The 21,993-nt window shown below is 40.6% G+C and overlaps 1 protein-coding gene across 1 annotated transcript in view; it reads right to left on the minus strand.

Moving 5' to 3' along the window:
• LOC117406100 (TBC1 domain family member 8-like) overlaps nt 1-21,993 on the minus strand; it is a 55,124-nt gene that overhangs the window by 30,453 nt on the left and 2,678 nt on the right. The window contains exons 2-3 of the mRNA XM_034009904.3: nt 9,587-9,697; nt 5,215-5,333 (exon numbers count right to left, since the gene is read on the minus strand). Coding sequence (XP_033865795.2) covers nt 5,215-5,333; nt 9,587-9,697 — 230 coding nt within the window. The remainder of the gene's footprint in view (nt 1-5,214; nt 5,334-9,586; nt 9,698-21,993) is intronic.

Genomic DNA, 21,993 nt, shown 5'->3' on the forward strand with positions numbered 1-21,993 from the left:
ATAATGATTGTAGTTTCATGGTGCCACCACTAGGCTACCAGAAATGGTAGCCTAGTGCAGGGTGAAGCAGATACAAAACATTCAAAACACTGTTCAAAACACAGTTAAGAAATAAAGGTGCTGTGAAGACGGCTAAGTGCTACCTCTACTAAAAAGAGGGTCCCACAACAGATTACCCTGCACTACACGCTGCTAACCCTAATCTCGAGCATGAACCAGTCCTGGTTTAACACACACAGCGACTCTTCCTTGGCACAGATGACTGGGCTCACAACTGCTTACTTTGTTGTAGTTTCTCTGTTCTCCAACCCTGGTTGTTGGCTTTTGCTCTCCTGAGCGCAAGGGTTGTCTTTAAGCACTTTTAGGTGGTTATCTCTCTCTCTCTCGCGCTCTCTCTCTCTCCTGCTCTCTCTCTCTCTCGCTCGCTCGCTTTCTCTCTCTCTCGCTCGCTCGCTCTCAGATGTGCACCTTTTCAGCTGAACCCGGAAGATGCACCAGTGCAGCACAGCACCGCCTTCATCTGCGGTCTCCTCGACTGCTCCGCTTTAAAAACCCATCGCTCCTCCCCTTCCCTGCTCTCGGGAATGGCAGCTCCTCCTCCTCTAACTGTCGGAGACGGCAGCTCCTCCTTCTTTGGGAAGGCAGCTCCTCTTCTGGCTCATTCTCTTTGTCCCATGGCCCTGCAGCAGCAGTCTGAATTCCCATGGCTTCTCCAATGGTCGGGCATTCCTTGGGGCACGCCCCCCATACAATCAGGGACTCCCGATCAGCCAAGCCCTGAACTAAGTCAGCCAAAAACTGAACTAAGTTTGACCTTTTTTTCTTTTCATACATAATCCAGTTGAGCAGGTTTTAAGACTTTTGCCAATTTTTGGTGTTGATTAATATGAGACATTACCATAAGCATTTTCTAATACTCCTACCTTCTGTTATCTGAAAGTAATGAAAGTAACAAAAGAAACTGGCTACTTTTTCTCATAAAACTGGAATATGCTAACAAGGCCTTATGATAAGAGCCTGCCAAGTTTGACTACTTCCAGCAGGTACTTTCACAGAATGCACACAACAGCTATCCACTGTTTTCTACTGAGTATACAGATATTTTTAAAAGGAACATATACAGTATTACTTTAATTATTGACAAAGCTTGGACTGGTTCTGCGAACACCAGGACAGGCTGGTGCATCCAGCGTTTTATATTTCAAGTATGGGCAACCAGGGTCTTCACTTCATACCTGCAAGACACTTGTACATATTTGGCAAGAACACCCTCCTCACATTCTAGCTTACCCAAATGAGCCCATGTCACTGGATGACCACTGTCACAACCCACACATTCAATTCTCTTTACATCCTGTGGGTCTAAATGACATCCCTTCAGGACTACTACATTCAAACAGAATGCGGCAGGGTCTGACAAAGTGACTACAGGCTGGGCAGGGTTTGGACCTGGTCAGTAGTGATTCACCTTTGCACTTATCACACCCACACATTAGAAAAGGATTGTTTTCAACTGCTCTGTTCAGAGTTAGTTCTGTACCATGAACAATGATTCTGGATCTATCACTGTTTCCTTGATACATTTCATGTTATTCACAGAGGGTAATTCTAGGAGGAACGCCCTCCATCCAGAATACAGGGGTGGGCTAGAATTCACTATTTGTCATATCACTTAGTCCCCAACATTTTCTCTCTTGCACATCATCAGTGGGCAGACTCATTGTAACTGAATCTGGGTCCACTGAAGAACCGCTCACGCTAGCAACTGAGACCTGCCATGCAAAGAGTTCCAGTGATTTACAGCACACAAGGTCTATGCCAAGGCTACCAGTGACAGTACTCTAGTTTTTTTTTTTTTTTTTGGAAAGCAGACTGTATTCAATGCAAACAAGCAAGATTGTTTGTTTATATGCCATAAAGACATATCTGTAGAGACACACCTTGAAACCCTACACTTTCCCTATTATACTCTCAAACAAGCATGATCTCGCTACAACTTACAGCTGCAGGTCGTAAAGGATACCCCCAGGGTCTTTTATAGCTCATTTTTTTGTATACACTAATATTGTGTTTTATGATGTATCCTTTTGGACTAAGTGTTAGTATGGCTTGTCTTCTTGCGTTGAGTCTTTAAATTTTTTATCCCTAGTCGTGATCATTGCAATTCTTGACAATGACAAACATTCTGCTTTGAAGAAAAATCTTTTTACTACAGGGTCTGATTTAGACTCACGGTTTTAAAACCGGGAATTATAAATATATAGTTTAAACATGCATTGTAGTCCAGCGCATATAAAGCAGAGGTTTGCCGCTATTGCTCTATTTCATATTCAGTTTATGTTTCTAAACCTAGACCTATGGGGGTACTTGAGGACCAAGAAAATGTAAATGTATCTGGTCTAACCACATCACTTTATTTTTTAACCTACATCACTTCCAGCCAGCATCTCATGTTTTCTAGTACTGCGTTCCTGTGCACCTGCGCGAACAGCAAAAAATGTGATGCCCGAGTGTTTTGAGCTACTGTTGGTTAAGATATTCTGCTGTCGGGAGTGATAACAGATTGTATTTGCAATGGATTACCGAAACTGGGGGGAAAATAACAAAAAGCGCTTAATCAGAGATTCAGCAAATTTTGAGCATTCTTTAAAGTTTATTTTAAAATAATGTTATTTTGTGTCATTGAGTACACCATTGTTAAACTATTTTGGCCGGTTCCCCCCTGTATACATGTTTTGTTATGGTTTTGCATTTAAATGGTTTAAAGAACATGAGATTTTTAACTAGAGGTACCGGGAATATGACTCTGCACGCCCAGAGGCAAGCCCCGGCACAAATTAAGCACTGGATGTATGCTTATTTGATGAATAAAAATGGCAACTAAGAGGATGCAGCAGTGGAACATTTGATGTTTGAGACTGTTGGCACTAGACATACTGTTGACACACAGCAGGACATGCAGTCCAGAAGTCCTCTATCGTCTGGAATCACCAGCAGCAGAAAGGTGTTTTTCAGTTTCACACTTGGGAGTGAAAAATTTTATGTTGGGGCATGTAAAATTTAGAGCTACATGCCCGACCGGGCATGTTAAGATTTTGGGAATTTTCTACCCCCGCCCTATCCCCTATTTTACCCCACTCGGATCCCTTTGCTCACTAAATTGCTTGGTATTCCCAAACAGATAAGCGTAACATTTTTAAATACATGAAAAATATTGTAATGAGAAGTGGTATCCCAACAAAACAGAATGACTGGGGTAAAACGAAAAACAAATATTCCACCCAATGAATTGATTTCTTTAATAGTGACTGCTAAGTTTGGTATGACTTTCAATGACAGTCATCATTTCAGAAACCCATTCAGAAATGTCAAGACATTTAGAGATTAGAGCTCTAAGTGGGGCTCTGCATTCCCAAACATGGATATTACCACCGTACTTCTGTATATTTAAATAAGAGTTGAAATTGATGATTATCCTTCTGCATGTTTTAGTTTGTCATAGACATGCAGCTGTGAATTACAAAATTGTCTGCTGTCTACATGTTGTCAATATTTTTCTACACTGAATAAAGAATAATAAATCAATGTGTTTAATTGAAAATTCTGTTTCCTTATGGAATAATCTCAATACTACCACTTTTTAAATGTATATTAATCCAGCTGGGATTTCCTCCCTGGACTGAGGCAAAGACACACTTAACATTATAATTTTCAATAAAATTCACCAAAATTATATATTGGAGTGATTTTGGCCCATTCTTCTTGGCAGATTTGCTCCAGGTTGTTCAGGTTGGTTGGACGACGCTCGTGGACTGCAATTTTCAAATAGTGCCACAGATTCTCCATGGGATTGAGATCAGGACTTTGACTGGGCCACTGTAGGACATTTACCTTTTGGTTCTTGAGCCACTCCAATGTTGCTTTGGCCTTGTGCTTGGGATCATTGTCCTGCTGAAAGGTGAATTTCCTCCCAAGCTTCAGTTTTTTAGCAGACTGAACCAGGTTCTCTTGCAGTATTTCCCTGTATTTTGCTCCATCCATTCTTCCTTCAATTTTAACAAGATGCCCAGTCCCTGCTTATGAGAAGCATCCCCACAGCATGATGCTGCCACCACCATACTTCACTGTAGGGATGGTGTGTCTTGAGGCATGGGCAGTGTTAGGTTTGCGCCACACATAGCGCTTTGAGTTTTGGCCAAAAAGCTCTATCTTGGTCTCATCTGACCACTAAACCTTTTCCCACATCGCAGCTGGGTCACACTCATGCTTTCTGGCAAACTCCAGACGTGCTTTCAGATGGTACTTTTTGAGTAACGGCTTCTTTCTTGCCACCCTCCCATACAGGCCAGTGTTATGCAGAGCTCTTGATATGGTTGACTGGTGCACCATTACTCCACTCCCAGCCACTGAACTCTGTAGCTCCTTCAAAGTGATTGTTGGCCTCTCTATGGCTTCTCTCACAAGTCTCCTTCTTGTTTGAGCGCTGAGTTTTGAGGGACAGCCTTTTCTTGGCAGTGCCTGGGTGGTGTGATACAGCTTCCACTTCCTGATTATTAATCCAACTGTGCTCACTGGGATATCCAAACACTTGGATATTATTTTGTACCCTTTCCCTAATCTATGCATTTGTATTACTTTATCTCTAACTTCTGTAGAATGCTCTTTGGTCTTCATTTTCCTTCAGATTCACAGCCTGACCAATGATCCTTCAACAGTGGGGTTTTTATCCAGAAAATGTGACAGCAACTTTAATGGTTCACAGGTGGAGGCCAATGGTAAGGTAATTGTGTCCTCGTTAGGGCAATTTCTTTCATCGGTGTAAACTGGGAGCTTCCATAGCACAGGGGTTGAATACTTATGCAAGCAAGATATTTCAGTTTTTTATTTTTCTTAAAAATATTTCCCAACATAAAACCAATGTCACCTTACAATAATTGATTTTGAGTTTCAGTGTTTTAAAATAAAATATTAAACAGAACGAAATTTCAATGTACCATTTGTAATTCAGTAATATGAGAGAATTGGTCAGGGGTCTGAATTCTTTTGCAAGGCACGAGAGAGAGAGAGAGAGAGAGAGAGAGAGAGAGAGAGAGAGAGATGTATTTTTTTTGGTGAATTTTACTGTTTTAGTGCAGTGCTGTGAAGATTTGCCACGGTTTAGCTCATTTTACAAAGAGTCTACTACTTACAGGATGATTATCTCCGAGATCCTACCTTGATTTTGCCACTGACGAAGCTGGTGATGTCCTCTTTGTTGTCAAAGACTGGCAGGGTGTGGAGTAGGTTCTGCGTGAGCCAATCCCAGTGTTGGTTTATCTCCTCCACCGCGGCACCTTTGAAAAGTGATATTCATCCGATAATAAAAAAGCATTAAAACCCAGCAGCTCTCATGATAGACAGAACATTTTAGAGAAAACGTCTGGGCTTCTATGGGATTATACTGGACTGCTGGCATTCAAGGCAGTGAAGCTGAGCGGACTATGAAACAACTGCTTGGCTTGCTCCTAAACGACCGAGACGCTAGAACCTTGGAATGCTTGATTAGAGGAGGAGTGCCTTTTTATTTAGTTTTTTTTAAAATTTTATTTAAGTGTGTTGACAATCCATATCCATGTAGCGCTACCCCTCATTCCTGACTCAATCACCCTCTCCCATTCAGAGCCAGTGCTGCCCCTCATTCCTGACTCAATCACCCTCTCCCATTCAGAGCCAGTGCTGCCCCTCATTCCTGACTCAATCACCCTCTCCCATTCCGAGCCAGCGCTGCCCCTCATTCCTGACTCAATCACCTGATTCAGATTTGAACCCAGGCTTCCAGGAGATGAACGGCCTGCAAGCCTGATGAAATAGATTTCTCCATTATTTACATTACCACAGTATGTTCCTACCCTTGACTTTCAGGTTGTTTCATATTCTACAGTACTGATGCTACATTAAATAACTTTGTAATGACATATACATCGTTTATGTTACAGATTAATTGCTGAATTATAAAGCAATAAAGTGCACTCTTGAATTAAACATTACAGCTGAACTTCTCATAATATAATAAATAACTCATTTTGTGATTTTAAACCTTAAATCTATCCTAATAAAGGGGATTTATTTCAGTTAAAGAGTGGCAGTATTTAGCTCTTCCACTGTTTGACCACTAAAATAAACACCAATAGTTCATTCATAACTTCTGAAACGAGAATAAAAATATGAAAATCAGACAAATGTTTCAGCTCATTGCACAATGGAGCCAATAACTAAATCATTTGTCTTATGGATCTATTCAACTTTAACCACCCAGGCGTGCGTATATTTCATGGGAACCGCGTGGGCCGAAGTGGTTTATACCTCTTATAAAATGGCTATTTCAAAGTTAATTGTCATTTTGGGGGAAAACAAATAATTAAAACAGTATTTAAATAAGACAAAAAACTTTTATTGTGTATACATCCGTAGTATTATATAGTCCTATAGTCCCAAATGACATAACCGTTCATTGGTAGTCAATAATTAGTTTTAAGTTTCATATGTTAAAAATAAACTGCACATTTGTTACTGTATGTACTGTCTTGTCACTGTATGAACATGGACATATCAGCTCTGAAGATCACAATAAGCTGCTATTACAAGCGTGGAGACCCCAGCACGGTTCTGCTCCCCAGCACAGTACCCACAGGGAATGCCAACAGGAAAACTTTCCGAACTAAATCTTCCTACACAGGAAGGCATCTTGATAGAACTGAAGAATTACAGTACATCAACCATGCAGTTGACTTGATATGTAAACACACATTTTTTCTTTGTTTCCATTGTGTTCTGCTCAAGATCAGGGAAGTAGAAATTGACTCAATGTAAACAGTCAAAACAGTCTCCAAACAGTATTTTCAACTGCTACAGCGTAATACATTAGCAGGCCAGACAATAGAACTACCAACACTGGTTCTGATCTATCAATGCAATCATGAACCAAACATAATAAAATAGTCATGGAAATGAAAAAGGCTTATTAAAATGACATTTGAAGCTAGTTACTCTTTACATTAGGGATACAACAGTTATGATTTTCCTGAACCAAAACCGCAAAACCAAAAAACCAAATAATACTGGCAAAAGAGAAAACCGAACTGAAACTGAAACTTAATTTTGTATACAATGAAAAGGCGTTGGTAGCATTTTCAGGAGCCCATTGCATACTTTGCTGCATATAGGTGGTTCATATTAACATCCCTTAACCTCTCAAAACCCCAGCCCCTCACAGACAATTTCCGCCTGGGAGGCTGTGCCCTTAAATAAATCACAATATCTTCCAAAGTATAGACAGCACAGGCATGGTTCAGGGCTTGAATTCAAGGTAACCCTTTGGGCATCAAGACTAAAACCTCAGGTGTGATAAAAGTCTTACTCAGTACCACACTGGAAGGAGATATCCAGAAAAAATACATAAAAAAACAACAAACGCTTTTCATTTTTTTATGTTCTATAGTCATTTTTTCAACTTGTAGCATATGAAAAGAGCCAGATTTTTTTCCAGTGCTTCACCAACATGTCTAATATACTGGGTAAAAATTTGGAACTGTTTGAACAAAGGGATCAAATTCTACAGGAGTTTTTACAAAGCTAAGCCCAAGGGTCCCCAAACCTCTCCAAAAATAAACATTGTGTAAATCTTTATGTCAATTGATATACTAAGTTCTAAAAGGGATGTTATCTTCTGGCACCTCACAGGCTAGCCATTGCCACAAGCATTTGCCTTTGAAAGGTTTTTTTTTTTTTCCCTTATCTCATTCAAGAGGTGGGCGTGTTTGTTTGCACATCAATTACTCTGTGATGTATTGGGTTACAAACACAGTAAAGGCATGAATGGAACGCTTGTGACCTCCCCTACAACGTGATCAGGGAGATTTCATCGTCATGAAGGTTGTAAGACCACAGCAGCAAAACGCAAGCTAGTCGATTGCTTTTGTTTTGAATGCATGGGGGTACTAGACACATTGCGAATGGGATATCTCAGCGGTGAAATGACGGATTCGAAAAATTCCTTCGCTGTTTGACGGTAGGAAAACAACGATTTTGATATCGAGTCAGCTTTTTTCTCTTTTGCTTTTGTAATAACATTAAAAAGGAGTTATGAAATATAATATTTACGTGCAGTTCCGTGTTCCGCCGGCGGGACAAGAGGGGCGTAAGTATGGCAGCATAAATCAAAAGTTTTGACAGGACTTACCTGATTGATTCTGACAGTCCTCAGTAGGGATAACTGCTGCTTCATACTTTGCTGTTTTCAGCCTGCGTACCCTACCTTAAACGTTTTTGTTTTTTTTAAAAAATGCATCCTAAGAAGTGAAAAGCTGAAGCTGGAAGTTTCAGTTAAAATAAAGAAAGATGAGTCTGTCACATCTGTTAAATTACTTAGACCTAATAAAAAAAATGACATGATGCTAAACTGACTAAACCAGTCAAATGTAAAAGAACTGAAAGAATTGTGGAACTGGAATAAGCAGCAAACTGGAAAGAGCTGCAAAATGAAAGGATGCTGTGCACAAATATAAGAAACCTGCTTTAAATGAAATGCTTCTGTGAGCAGTTCAGTTTATTTAATTCAGGTAGCTTCACTTGCTGTGTATATATCAGAAATGTGTTTTGTTTGTCTGATTACTTTGTTGCTGCATTCTAGCGGCATATTGATTGAATTCAAGTGTAAGGGCCTTATCCAAAGGGTTATATTCATACAATACTTTATTCTTTCAATAATTTTGTATAATTGTATAATACATTGGTATAGGTAACGCATGTAAATAGTGTGAGTGGGAATGTAAGGTTGGCAGGGATGGGGTTAATTCTGTCCCTGCCAACAATCACAGGTGTGGCCATTCTCCAAGTGGGTAACTGAGTGCTAATTGGGGAGTGGCCACCTGTATAAACGGGAGAGAAATCATTTGTTTGGGGAAGGGAGTTTGGCGAGTGTTTCTGACCTGTTTTGTGTAAATGTAGTGAAGGCGAGTGCCCAGCCTACAGGTGTTTTGTTCTTTTGTTTAAAACTGTTATTTTGGCCCTCATGCCTGTTTACTTATTTGTTGTTTGTTTAATAAATGTGCTCTTGAACTGCAGCTTCTTGACTCTGAGTCTCCTTCCTGCTAATACCACCTTGGGCCACAGCGCTATCCTGTCACAGACACAAAACACTATATCTCGTTTGTCACAGTTAATAAAACGACGCGTGTGTAATAGTGGTATGTCCCGTTCCCTTGGCTGCACAAATGCAGTTGTTTTTTTTTGGTTTCAAACTTCATTTCGGTTTTACCAAAAAACGATTTGATGTCATAAACTGGTGAAAGAGTTGATTAAAAAAACCAAACCAGTCTGGCAGACAAAGGATGGTTTTAAAAGGGTTAAAACAGAAATGGGCGACGAGACAAAATGCACAGCTGTGCATTTACCAATAGTTGTTTTGTATTATTGGAGGTTATTAGGTCTAGGTCCAATCCCAACCTTAACCTAATCATTATTAACAGTTATTATTGTGTAACAGGAAATTACAATGATGTGAGTAATTACTGTTATTGTTAACCTACTTGAGGAAAACTGAACTTACCACTGGCGATGGCCCAGTACACCTGCGATCCTGGTACCTGCAGCAGGATTCGGAAGGGAGCGACTCGGGCATTGGAGTCCAACACAGCATCTAGAGCGCCAACTAAGAGACCTGCACAAGAGCAGAAAAGGGGTATTTTACAATGTGTTTATTTACCAACTTTTCTTTGACCATTCTTCAACACAGAATTGTTCCAATTCATTCAAATTCCAAGGACTTCTCTTGTGCACAGCCTTCTTCAACTCATACCAAAGATTCTCAATCGGATTTAGATCAGGACTTTGACAAGGCCATTCCAGAGCCTTGATTTTATTCTTTAACCATTCTGAAGTAGATTTTGATGCGTGCTTTAGATCATTGTCATGTTGGAACGTCCAGTTGTGCTTTAAACCAAGTTTTGTAGCGGAGGGTTTCAGATGATTGGCCAATACCTTTTGGTATGCTATGGAATCTGTTTTACCATGCATTGGAACTAAATTTCCTGTGCCATTAGAGGAAAAACAGCCCCATAGAAGGATATTACCACCTCCATGATTGACAGTAGGTCTGGTGTTCTTTTCTTTGTACGCCTCACCAAACGTAACGACTATCAGTGTCACCAAATACTATCAGCGTGACCAAACCTTTGACCAGAACTCATATCCATCATTCAAATGCTGTTTTGCAAATGTTAAGCGATTGTCCTTGTGACGTTTTCCTAAGAGTGTCTTTTTCCTCGGCCTGCGAAGCACCCTGATACGACTGAAGAATAAAGAACCAGAGAGTCTGCCGTCAGCCTGACATTTTTTGGTTATATATTTAATCCCTCACCGCAATCCCCTCACAGTTTCATTTTGTTTATTTCTGTAAATAAACCCTCTTTTGTTTTGTCACTTACAACACTGCCTGGACTGTATTTTGTTGCCTACATGCCCCATCATACCACACTGCCCTTTGTACAGGGTGGCTCCAGACCTTCCCTGATGACGGGGCTAAGGAGGGGCAGAACAGAAAATTGATGGCGCTACAATCCACCTTGTGCGGGCACACAAAAATATATTCAAATCATTTTCTATGTCACAGAAGTGGACCAGTGTGAACGGCAGGCATTTAAACGTGTGCTGTATGTATTATACCCTCGAAACGGATAACAAGAAAGTTAAATCGGCATGATATATTTTCTTAAAAGATGCATACACAGGACCATCTTGTAGGTAAAGAGGTTTTGAGCTTGTTCAACAGGCGTGCAGTCAGCAGGGAGCACCGGTGTACTGTATAATGTACAGATATGGCCAGTTTTACATCACCTACAATTTTAGGATTGGGATATAAATTATTATTTTTTTTAAACTGTATGAACAGAATGAAGACATTTTATTTAACATCATGTAATCAAAGAAACTACAAAATTATATTGCAAAAGTCTACCAGGAAGCCATAATATCAGTACAATTAGATTTCGAAATGTCACTGTTACCAGAGAGGGAGGTGCTGCCTGGTCGAGTGCCAGAGAGGGAGGTGTTGCCTGCCCAAGTGCCAGAGAGGGAGGAGCCACTGCTGTCTCCAGTACAAAAGGGGAGGTGCAACTGCCATCTCCAGTGCCACAAGGGGAGGCGCTTCCACCAGCTCCAGAGACCTAGTGCCCAGCACTGCCACCCCTGCCAGAGTGCCCTGCGCCGCCGCCTGCGTTGCCCCTGCCAGAGTGCCCTGCGCCACCGCCTGCGTTGCCCCTGCCGGAGTGCCCCATGCCGCTGCCACTACCGGAGGGCTACGCGCCACTGCCAGCTTTGCCACCGCCAGAGGGCCCAAAGCAGATGGCACTACCAGAGGGCCCAACACCGCTGCCATGCCACCCTCTGTACAGGAGCACCAAAAAAGAGGGTTAAATGGCCACCCTCTCACAGAAGCCCAGGAGTCACCAAGGGAGTTAAACGGGCACCCTCTTACAAAAGCTGAGGGGTCACAAGAGGGATTAAACAAGCGCCCCTTACAGAAGACCCAGGACCACCATGCCCAAAGGAGGAGGCGAAGGGACCACATCCACCACAACCCTGACCACCACCCCTATGTCCCCACCCGGTGCCTATGGGTCAGAACCCTCGACCTGGGCTCCCAGACACCCGGCATTTGTGTCCGGACCTCTGGTCACTGGGCATAGCTCATGGGTCGCTGCATTACCTGGTGGCCCAGACGTCGCCCCACGGTCGCCGGGGCTCGCACCTCTGCCGGCTGCTGCACGCGCCCAGTCGCCAACCTGCGCTCCCGATGCCCTGTCCACATCGCCTGGGTCCCCTTTGCCACTTCTTGGTCTCCAGGGGGAAGCACCTGAGTCGGGACCAACTCGCCCGTCAAACCACCCACGGACAAGGGGGGAGGTGGCCAACTGCGGCCATGTGTGCTGCGCACATGACAGGAGATGTGTAGCAGGGCGAAAGCTCCTAATGTAATGTGTGTGTGGGAATGGAAGGTATCTGTTCTGTGCAGCACCATTCAGTAACACTCCCAGCTATATTTGATGGTAAAATGCTGCCCGATAGCCAGCAACATTGCGCTGCCTATGTGCATCCCAGCCTCAAGGTGGCTCTGAGTGGGGGGTGGAAGGGAGCGGCATTGGGACGACAGCATCACTGTCGAGACTTCCCGAGGTGTTGTGGGCTAGTCGACGAAACACCAGAGATGAGTGGTGCCTACTGATGACACCTGCGAACTGCCCCACCCAGTCCATTCTAAACAGTTGCTATGCTAAGACGCTAGGGAGGCAAATCCACTAAGAGCAAATTGCAGAAATAAATGTAAGACACAGGCGATTTGTCTTTTTGACCCAGTAAAGTAATGGCAAGCAGGTTAAATAAGCGCGTGTCCACATGGCTATAAATACCTGTGGAATACAAACTGAGCAAGGAGTAGGCCTAAACTATGGTAGTTTGTAGTAAACCCACAACAAAGGATTACACTGTAGTGTAAGCATGGATTGTGGTCCACTGCAATTAAACATTTTGCATTTAAAACAAATTGCGAGTTCTCATAAATACCAGTTGATTTTTGTTTTCTTTTTAAAGCCATTTTTTTACAATCCTTTGAGTGGGAGGCTGCTGGTAATATGCTCTGTAAAAGGAGCTCTTTGTTTAGGCGTGTAAACTCTGCCAGCATATGCCTCCATGATTTAAAAAAAGTCAATCTTTTTGACAGATTGCTTAAAGAGGAAAATACACTGCATTTCCAGACAGATGTACTTTAAAATATCCACAAGCCATTACATTACATCTAGCTAACAAAATGATTACATATAGCTCACAAAATAATTTCAGTAAATCGTATCTAATGTGTACAGCAGAGTCCTGCACGGTTTTTACGACCCACTTCCAACCAGGACCCGCTACTACAGGACCCGACCCGAACCCGCAACCCACTGCAACACCGTCTTACCTGCAACCTGACCCGCTTTAATAAGACCTGCAATTCGACCTGAGCCCGCAAGTGTTTGTCCTGTACCTACTGCCTGCGTTGACTGGCTCTCTCACGTTCACACAGATAGCTCTACCATTCTCCACAGATTGAGTTTATACAATAGGCAATACAGCATAGGGGTGGGCATTGGGACTGAAGATATGTATTGCGATTCATATTGGAATTCAATGACGAATGATGCTGATGTTGATTTTTTGCTACCAAAAAGTGTACCAAGTGTTTTTTGTCATTTGTATGGAATTTAAAGTATTAGAATGTAATATGACCAATTAAACTCTCATATGAAATGCCCAGTAAGTATGTGCACGTGCTCCCAATTTGAAAAATAGAAAAACAAAGTGCTGTTTTGAAACCTATTTAAAATTCTCTAAAAACATTGATTTTAAATGTCATTTTTTATTTTTAAATTATAAATAATATCTATTTTCATTTTATATCAAACATATTTTTCTTCTCTGTCCATCTCGATCACCAGATCTGAACCCTACTGAGCATTTCTGGGACGAGCTTGATCGACGTGTGAGACGACGTCACCCCGAGCCACAGACGTTACAAGGACTTTTCCAGGCACATTAGCAAGAGTGGGTTGCCATTCCCCGGCATGTTATCCAGGCTCTGATTCGATCCATGGGCAGGAGATGTCAGGCCGTCATCAATGCCAACGGTGGTCATACCCGTTACTGATTTCTGTTGACCTTGAACTTTGTTTGACCTTTGAACGTGACTTTATTGAATGTCTTAATGATTTCTGTACAGGTTAAGTACATTCAAAACAAATATGCGTTTATTTTTTTGAAGAGTATATATTACAAAAGCATAAATAAGTGCTATACAAAATTTAAAAAAATACTAGTAAGTAATGTTATAAACTATTTATTTATGTATCTGCTTTGCATGGTTTTTTGATATTCCAAATATGGTGTAAAATGACATGGTCCAGAACTATCACTATGCATTGATACAGTTCTTAAATTGGTGACAAATAAAAAATAACTGAGCGTTTGTGTAATTTGTAATTTTAATCATCTTTTGTTTCACCTCATCCACAGACATTTTTAGTGCAGGAAATACTGGTACATTTACCTTCTAATACATTATTTTGGAAAGAGTTATAGATGAGTACACTGAAAGGACAGAAAACGTTTTTGGCGATTCAAATTCAGGCCCAAGCCTGACCTGAAAATTACATTTTTTGACCCATACCCGAACGGCAAACCGTGAAGAAGTTCACATTCTGACCCGAACCCGACCCACTTTTGCATACAGTATTACCATCACTTCATAGCTCTCACATTTTCCTATATGAAAGAGGCACACATTATGTTAAATGGGTATTTGAATTTTAATAATATTTTTTCATAGCATTTGTATACAATAAAACTGGCAAACATATCTTGCACTCATCACTTATTTTCCTATGTCTGACATGTTTTCAATGGCGACTTAATTCCACCATGCAACTTTTTTGACTGTCTATCTCTCCTGATATCCACAGATATTAAAATACTGTCTTGTAAGTCAAGTTAAGTGTCATCGTTCATAAGTTGAAATGAGACAGCCATGGCAATAGAGTTTGGTCACGGTAGTTGGGCAGAGTAACTATGTTGACTCCCAATACACACACACACACACACACTATGGTGCTACTGTAGAGTGCAAAAGTAAAATACTCTCGTCAGGTCAGTTTAAATCTGTTTAATTACTCCGGAAAGATGCAGAGCATTGCATTTCATATTTCTCATTGAATTGGTTTCTCATGACTGCCTTGTGAATAATGTTTCAACTAATCCCTTTACACATTACAGCAAACAGATTACTGGAACAGTATTGTTTAAAATGTAGTCTACGTGAGTGTTCAGGCCTTTGCTTCAATGACGTTTATTTATGATAAGCCTATCTTGATAGCTTTGTTCTTTTCTTTTTTCATAAAAATTGATCAAATAAAATAATAATTACAAAAATCAGTATTGGAATCTGTATTGCCATATCAAAACTGGCCCATAAAATCACTAATGATGCATCCCTAGTGATAAAGGCCTTAATGGTAAGAGCTGGAAGGCATGGCGGCTCAAGGTTTTGATGTCATCCACTCATTCTGTTAGACCTCCCAGCGGTTCAAGGAGAAATATGTGTACAAATTATCCCTTGTTCCATTTGTAGAGAATTAATGTTGGCTGCACCTGAGGTGAATCTGAGGCAACAAAACTAACAGTGAGCAGCTGGAAGTACTGTAGTGTTATAAATAGTGAGATAACTCACAAAATACCTCAACTGTCAGTTCTGCTTCTGCATCAACCCCCCCCCCACCCCCCACCCACCCACACACACACACACACAATATCCAGAAACTGCAGTTCTGTTGGCAAGCACAGAGCAATGATTTTGCGTGGGAACAGAATTTTGCCTCAAGTATCACAACTAACATTCTGAAATTGAATTCTAAAGTTTAAACAGCTGCATTACATTAAAAAAAATGATTATATACTGGTCCCACAATATTCCAAACAGATTTTTTTTCAACAAAATTGCTTTACATATCAAGTCACTAATTTACTAAGTTGATGAAACTTGTGTTGAAAGTTCACATATGTTAAAATAATTAGAACTAACAAAACAGTTCCAGAAATTCTCTGCCATGCACATCAGCACATCTAATAATATACACTTGAACAGATTTTTTTTCTTTCATAAAAGGTAAATTGACACAGACGAGGTGATGCTAACACATATTAGATTTGATTTGCTGGAATTATTTTGTTAGCTATAAGTACTTTAATATCATTTTAAACTGTGTTGGTATGTTTAGACCACAGCTTGTTTAAACAGTCAGCTGAATTTAATCTACAGTATGATGCTGATACCAAACATTACTAAAATGTTCTAATCACCCCACACACTCACCTGCTGTAGGTACATCGTGACTTTGCCTCTGCCAAGAAAACAATACCACGTTAAGGACCATAAAGAATTAGGTTACAATGTTGACCTACAGCACATCCATAGCACTGAAAAATAGCATCAAGTACCATATGTCTAAGCAAACTTAGGCAAGGTGTTGTGAAGATACAGATGGAACTAAACAGAGACCAGAACTCAAAAATGAGGTCACCAGATTCCAATTCAATACATTCAAGCTAAGGAATGCCCACATCATGTTTCATCACTACTGGGTGAGAAACAGGGTCATACCCTCTTGCTGGGGATATTACTCGAAGGATCTGTTGCATTTGTGGCTGGATTTTTGAGAACATTTTATAGCACCAGGGAACTCTCCTCTATTGCATCACTTAGTTTTAGGTGTAATCCCGAGATAACCACAGGTGGTTCATGCAATCCCGGGGGGTTCCCCAGTACTGTAAAACCTCGCTGAGGCTTATCTAGGCAGGGTGTCAAGATCACAAAGCTTTTTGTGTTTGATTTCTCTGGTAGCTGCTATCAGACAGTGTAACTGTGGTCTTACTGTAGGACCCAAGATAAACTTGGTTTTGAAAACCATCAACCAGTATTCTTGTTATAATAAAATGGCAGGACTAGTCTCTCTTCTGATACTGTTTTTCAAGGTAAGCCAAGTAAAGGAGGTGAGAAATATAATTGATGAAGAATGTTTTTAATTTGATCTAACCAATTACAGATTATTTATCCCAGTGGTTCTCAAACAAAAAAGTACTGATGGCCAAACTACACATTTTTCCTATAAACTTTCATTCTTTATACAAAAGCAAAGTGTTTCTCATTTAAAAAATACAGCAGCCTCTCTCAACCCCGTACTTAATTCCCAAGCCCTTTTAATAATAAACTGGAAACAAAAATCTGTGTTTTGCCTTTTTTTTTTTTTTTTGTAATTATTATTTCTCTGACAACAGGTAAAATGTAATAGGTTTTACTGTTACCTAAGCTAAAGTACATTACTCATGTATTTAAGTTAAATACAAAAAATACTTTCCGGTCCCAATCACATGCTACACAATTCTAACAAAAGTACAATGCTGTTATATACAATTATATGCAAAACTGCAATATTCCTGAATAATAGGTTGTGCAGGCTTTAGTTTGCCCCACTGAATTAACTATAGTATAAAGCACAGGATGTCAAACAGTAAAGTTACACATTTTTTTCTTTTGTGTATTTCAGGTAAAAACAGTACAACAGCAGACATTATGTTTTTTTTTTGTTTTCTTTTTTAAATCCCTGCCATTGTAGTTTCAGCACAATAATCAACGTGGGAAGACACTTTTTATAAAGTAACAGCATTACTGAGGTATACTTATGCATTTTTTTTTTTTAGCTGTAAACACAAGTGAAAACTCAAATTAAACTTAAATAAACTATTTTAAGAATCTAAGTGAAAACAGGGAGTTCTTATTGCTTTTTTCATAACAGAAAATCACCACAAAACAAAACGTTGATCACTATACCAAACATTTACCTTGCAAGTTGGGCCAGTGATTGGAAAGCGTGACGCATGTGAGTGACGCACAGTACCTGCATGCAGCATTTTTTTTCCTACTGGTATTCCTGAAGAGACATGCCCCAATGAAGCTGGGGGAGTAACAAGGGTGTGGTTTCAACTGAGACAGCTGTGATTGGATACAAACTGAGAGGCTATGGCTGCTGTGAGTGGGCATGGAGTTTTGAAGCAGGGAGGGAGAGGAAGGCGAGAGAGTAGACGGCATTTAACAAGACAGGGAGAACATCCAGTTATACAAACACTATTTTTTACCTTGGAATCTAATAAGTTGGATTGTTATGGTGACATTGTATTATTTATTTTCTTTTATAATAGTCTGATAGACAGATCTGATATATGTATATTATTGTAGTTTTCAATATATTCTTTCTCAAGAGAATATTTTCGGACGCACATTACGTAAATACCAAATCGGTTTTTCTATACTTAAGACGTTTATATGCAATACCTTATTTTACATTTTCTATATACAGTGCCTTGTGAAAGTATTCAGCCCCCTTGAACTTTGCGACCTTTTGCCACATTTCAGGCTTCAAACATAAAGATATGAAACTGTAATTTTTTGTGAAGAATCAACAACAAGTGGGACTCAATCATGAAGTGGAACGAAATTTATTGGATATTTCAAACTTTTTTAACAAATAAAAAACTGAAAAATTGGGCGTGCAAAATTATTCAGCCCCTTTACTTTCAGCGCAGCAAACTCTCTCCAGAAGTTCAGTGAGGATCTCTGAATGATCCAATGTTGACCTAAATGACTAATGATGATAAATAGAATCCACCTGTGTGTAATCAAGTCTCCATATAAATGCACCTGCACTGTGATAGTCTCAGAGGTCCGTTTAAAGCGCAGAGAGCATCATGAAGAACAAGGAACACACCAGGCAGGTCCGAGATACTGTTGTGGAGAAGTTTAAAGCCGGATTTGGATACAAAAAGATTTCCCAAGCTTTAAACATCCCAAGGAGCACTGTGCAAGCGATAATATTGAAATGGAAGGAGTATCAGACCACTGCAAATCTACCAAGACCTGGCCGTCCCTCTAAACTTTCAGCTCATACAAGGAGAAGACTGATCAGAGATGCAGCCAAGAGGCCCATGATCACTCTGGATGAACTGCAGAGATCTCCAGCTGAGGTGGGAGACTCTGTCCATAGGACAACAATCAGTCGTATACTGCACAAATCTGGCCTTTATGGAAGAGTGGCAAGAAGAAAGCCATTTCTTAAAGATATCCATAAAAAGTGTCGTTTACAGTTTGCCACAAGCCACCTGGGAGACACACCAAACATGTGGAAGAAGGTGCTCTGGTCAGATGAAACCAAAATCGAACTTTTTGGCAACAATGCAAAACGTTATGTTTGGCGTCAAAGCAACACAGCTCATCACCCTGAACACACCATCCCCACTGTCAAACATGGTGGTGGCAGCATCATGGTTTGGGCCTGCTTTTCTTTAGCAGGGACAGGGAAGATGGTTAAAATTGATGGGAAGATGGATGGAGCCAAATACAGGACCATTCTGGAAAAAAACCTGATGGAGTCTGCAAAAGACCTGAGACTGGGACGGAGATTTGTCTTCCAACAAGACAATGATCCAAATCATAAAGCAAAATCTACAATGGAATGGTTCACAAATAAACATATCCAGGTGTTAGAATGGCCAAGTCAAAGTCCAGACCTGAATCCAATCGAGAATCTGTGGAAAGAACTGAAAACTGCTGTTCACAAATGCTCTCCATCCAACCTCACTGAGCTCGAGCTGTTTTGCAAGGAGGAATGGGCAAAAATTTCAGTCTCTCGATGTGCAAAACTGATAGAGACATACCCCAAGCGACTTACAGCTGTAATCGCAGCAAAAGGTGGCGCTACAAAGTATTAACTTAAGGGGGCTGAATAATTTTGCACGCCCAATTTTTCAGTTTTTTATTTGTTAAAAAAGTTTGAAATATCCAATAAATTTCGTTCCACTTCATGATTGTGTCCCACTTGTTGTTGATTCTTCACAAAAAATTACAGTTTCATATCTTTATGTTTGAAGCCTGAAATGTGGCAAAAGGTCGCAAAGTTCAAGGGGGCCGAATACTTTCGCAAGGCACTGTATAATAAAATGATCTTTTCTGTCCCCCCCCCTCCTCTCTCTGTTAACACCTTTGAGTTTCACGCTGTTGAAATCACCTCTCCTTGTCGCCTCCCCCTCATCGTTCTCTACCACCCTCCTGGACCCCTTATTCACTGTCTTAATGAGCTTGACTTCCTCCTCTCCTCCCTCCCCTCTCCTTCCACCCCTGTTGTTCTATGAGGTGACTTCAACATCCACCTCTCCAACCCTAACCACTGCTGGATTTCTGACTCCTTCTTCACTCCTTCGCCTTCTGTCTCTCCCCCACTCACACAGCAGGCCATCAACTGGACCTCATCTTCACCAGGGACTGCCTCCCCCTGCCCTCTCAGGCTCCTAGTTCAGGCCCTGGTACTGTCCCGCCTTGACTACTGCTACTCCCTCCTGGCTCCCTCCTATCTCCAGGCTATCGTTTCTCCCTACATGGCATATTAGCTGGCATATTAGCTGTACCCCCCCTCCGCTCCCACGCTTCCTGCTCCCGCTCCTTCTCCTCCCTTGCCCCTCAGTGGTGGAATGACCTACCCATTGATATCAGGCCTGCTCAGTCCTTAACCACCTTCTGGCACCTCCTCAAGACATACCTGTTCAGACAGCATCTGTAAACCCCACAACTCTCCACTATACTGGGCTATATGGCACCCAATTGTTCCAGTACTTGCATCAGCTTGTACTTGCACTGAGCTGCTCCATACCTTGCCGTATTCTACTACTGCTCTTAATTATAACCATTTCCTGTATCTTGTGTTTGATTTTACTCTTATAGGTATCCGTATTCACATTTTTTGTAATTGCTCTTATTTGAAATCATTCTCAGGTATTTATTGTACTTGCCACGTGCTCTTACTGGACATTCCTCATATAAGCAAATATTTTTTACTATAAGTTAACTGATCTTAGTCTTACTCACTCTTAAATGTAATTATTTACTGTATTCTGCTGTTCCTTAAATTTGATCTTATTTTACTTTATCACATTACAGATAAGAACAGTTGTATTCTGTAATGTGATATTCTATAATGTGATAATTTGCAAGGAGATCTTTTGTAATGTAATACTTTGTGCTGTGATACTTTGTAACAACTGTAAGTCGCCCTGGATAAGGGTGTCTGCTAAGAAATAAATAAATAAATAAATAAATAAATAAATAAATAAAATAACAACAAAAACAACATTTTGCAGACTCGTTTACTGTTGACAACAAGGCCAGTTTACATGAGGGCAGTTCAGCAGACACGATGATCACAGATGGAAGGATTTGCCCAGACGTAGTTCAGTTTTCATACTACTCTGTAAAGAGAGAGAGAGACTAGAGATTTTTAAACATAGCTGTACCAGGAGACAATCCAAGAAGCAAACTGTATTAAAAGAGAATAGTATTTCCTAATAATATGTGGATATATAATAAAAGGAGAAACTCGGATTAATATTATATTGCAGGTCCGTGACTTTGTGTTCACATAACCAAGACCTTTCTCTTCAATTACATGAATTCCAGAGCAAGTTTAAAGTAATTATCTGTCATTGATATCCAACCCTAAATCCCTGTTTAACAGAATCGGCTTTGTTCAGCACTGTACTCCATAGAACTTAAAAGTTTCACAGCCACCTAACAGATCAAGTTTCCTTTCATTCTGTCACATCTTTATTCGAAGGCAGTTTCTGAATAATATATTTGGTGTATAAATTCAAGTGAGTAGCTTTGGGGCAAGGACTCCAAACTCCACTACAGCACAGTAGCAATCCGAGACATAAAATATATGTTAATGTGTTTGCCGGCTACCGTTGAGAGTGTATTTCTCACACACTATTTGCTTTTTCATCCCCATTGGCAGCACATTCCAGGAAGAGTATCACATGCTAGTACTATATATAGAGTTTCTACACAACATTTTACAGTCATGCCATAAATATTGCTAAACTTTCTTATTACAGTTTTACAATTAAGGATACAGTACCGTGACATTAATAAAAGAGAACTTCATTGAATTTTTTGGTCTCTCATGTATTTTCATATGGGAACTGCTAAATTCACCGGCAGAAAGCCCCAGATAAGAGTTTTGCATAGCAGACCGTGCCACCAGTGGCCACAGTGTGAAACGGAAGTTTCTTCGGTTGGGAGCTCACGGTGCAGACAGGTGAACAAATACTGTACAGCAGCGGTGCAAGCGGCTCTTCAAGGGAAGTCCAAACCAGACCTTTCTGCACATGTTGTTATCATGGTCACCTGAGCACAGCTGTGGTCAAGTTATTGGCATCCCCTCTGCATTATGACAAGTGAAACAGGAAACACAACAAACCACTGCACATTTACAAAACCTCCAGATAAGAATAGCACAGCGAAACACCATAAAACATGCGCTTGTCGCT

The sequence above is a fragment of the Acipenser ruthenus genome, chromosome 9 (genome assembly GCF_902713425.1).
Source record: "Acipenser ruthenus chromosome 9, fAciRut3.2 maternal haplotype, whole genome shotgun sequence".
In the NCBI taxonomy this organism is placed as follows: Eukaryota; Metazoa; Chordata; class Actinopteri; order Acipenseriformes; family Acipenseridae; genus Acipenser; species Acipenser ruthenus.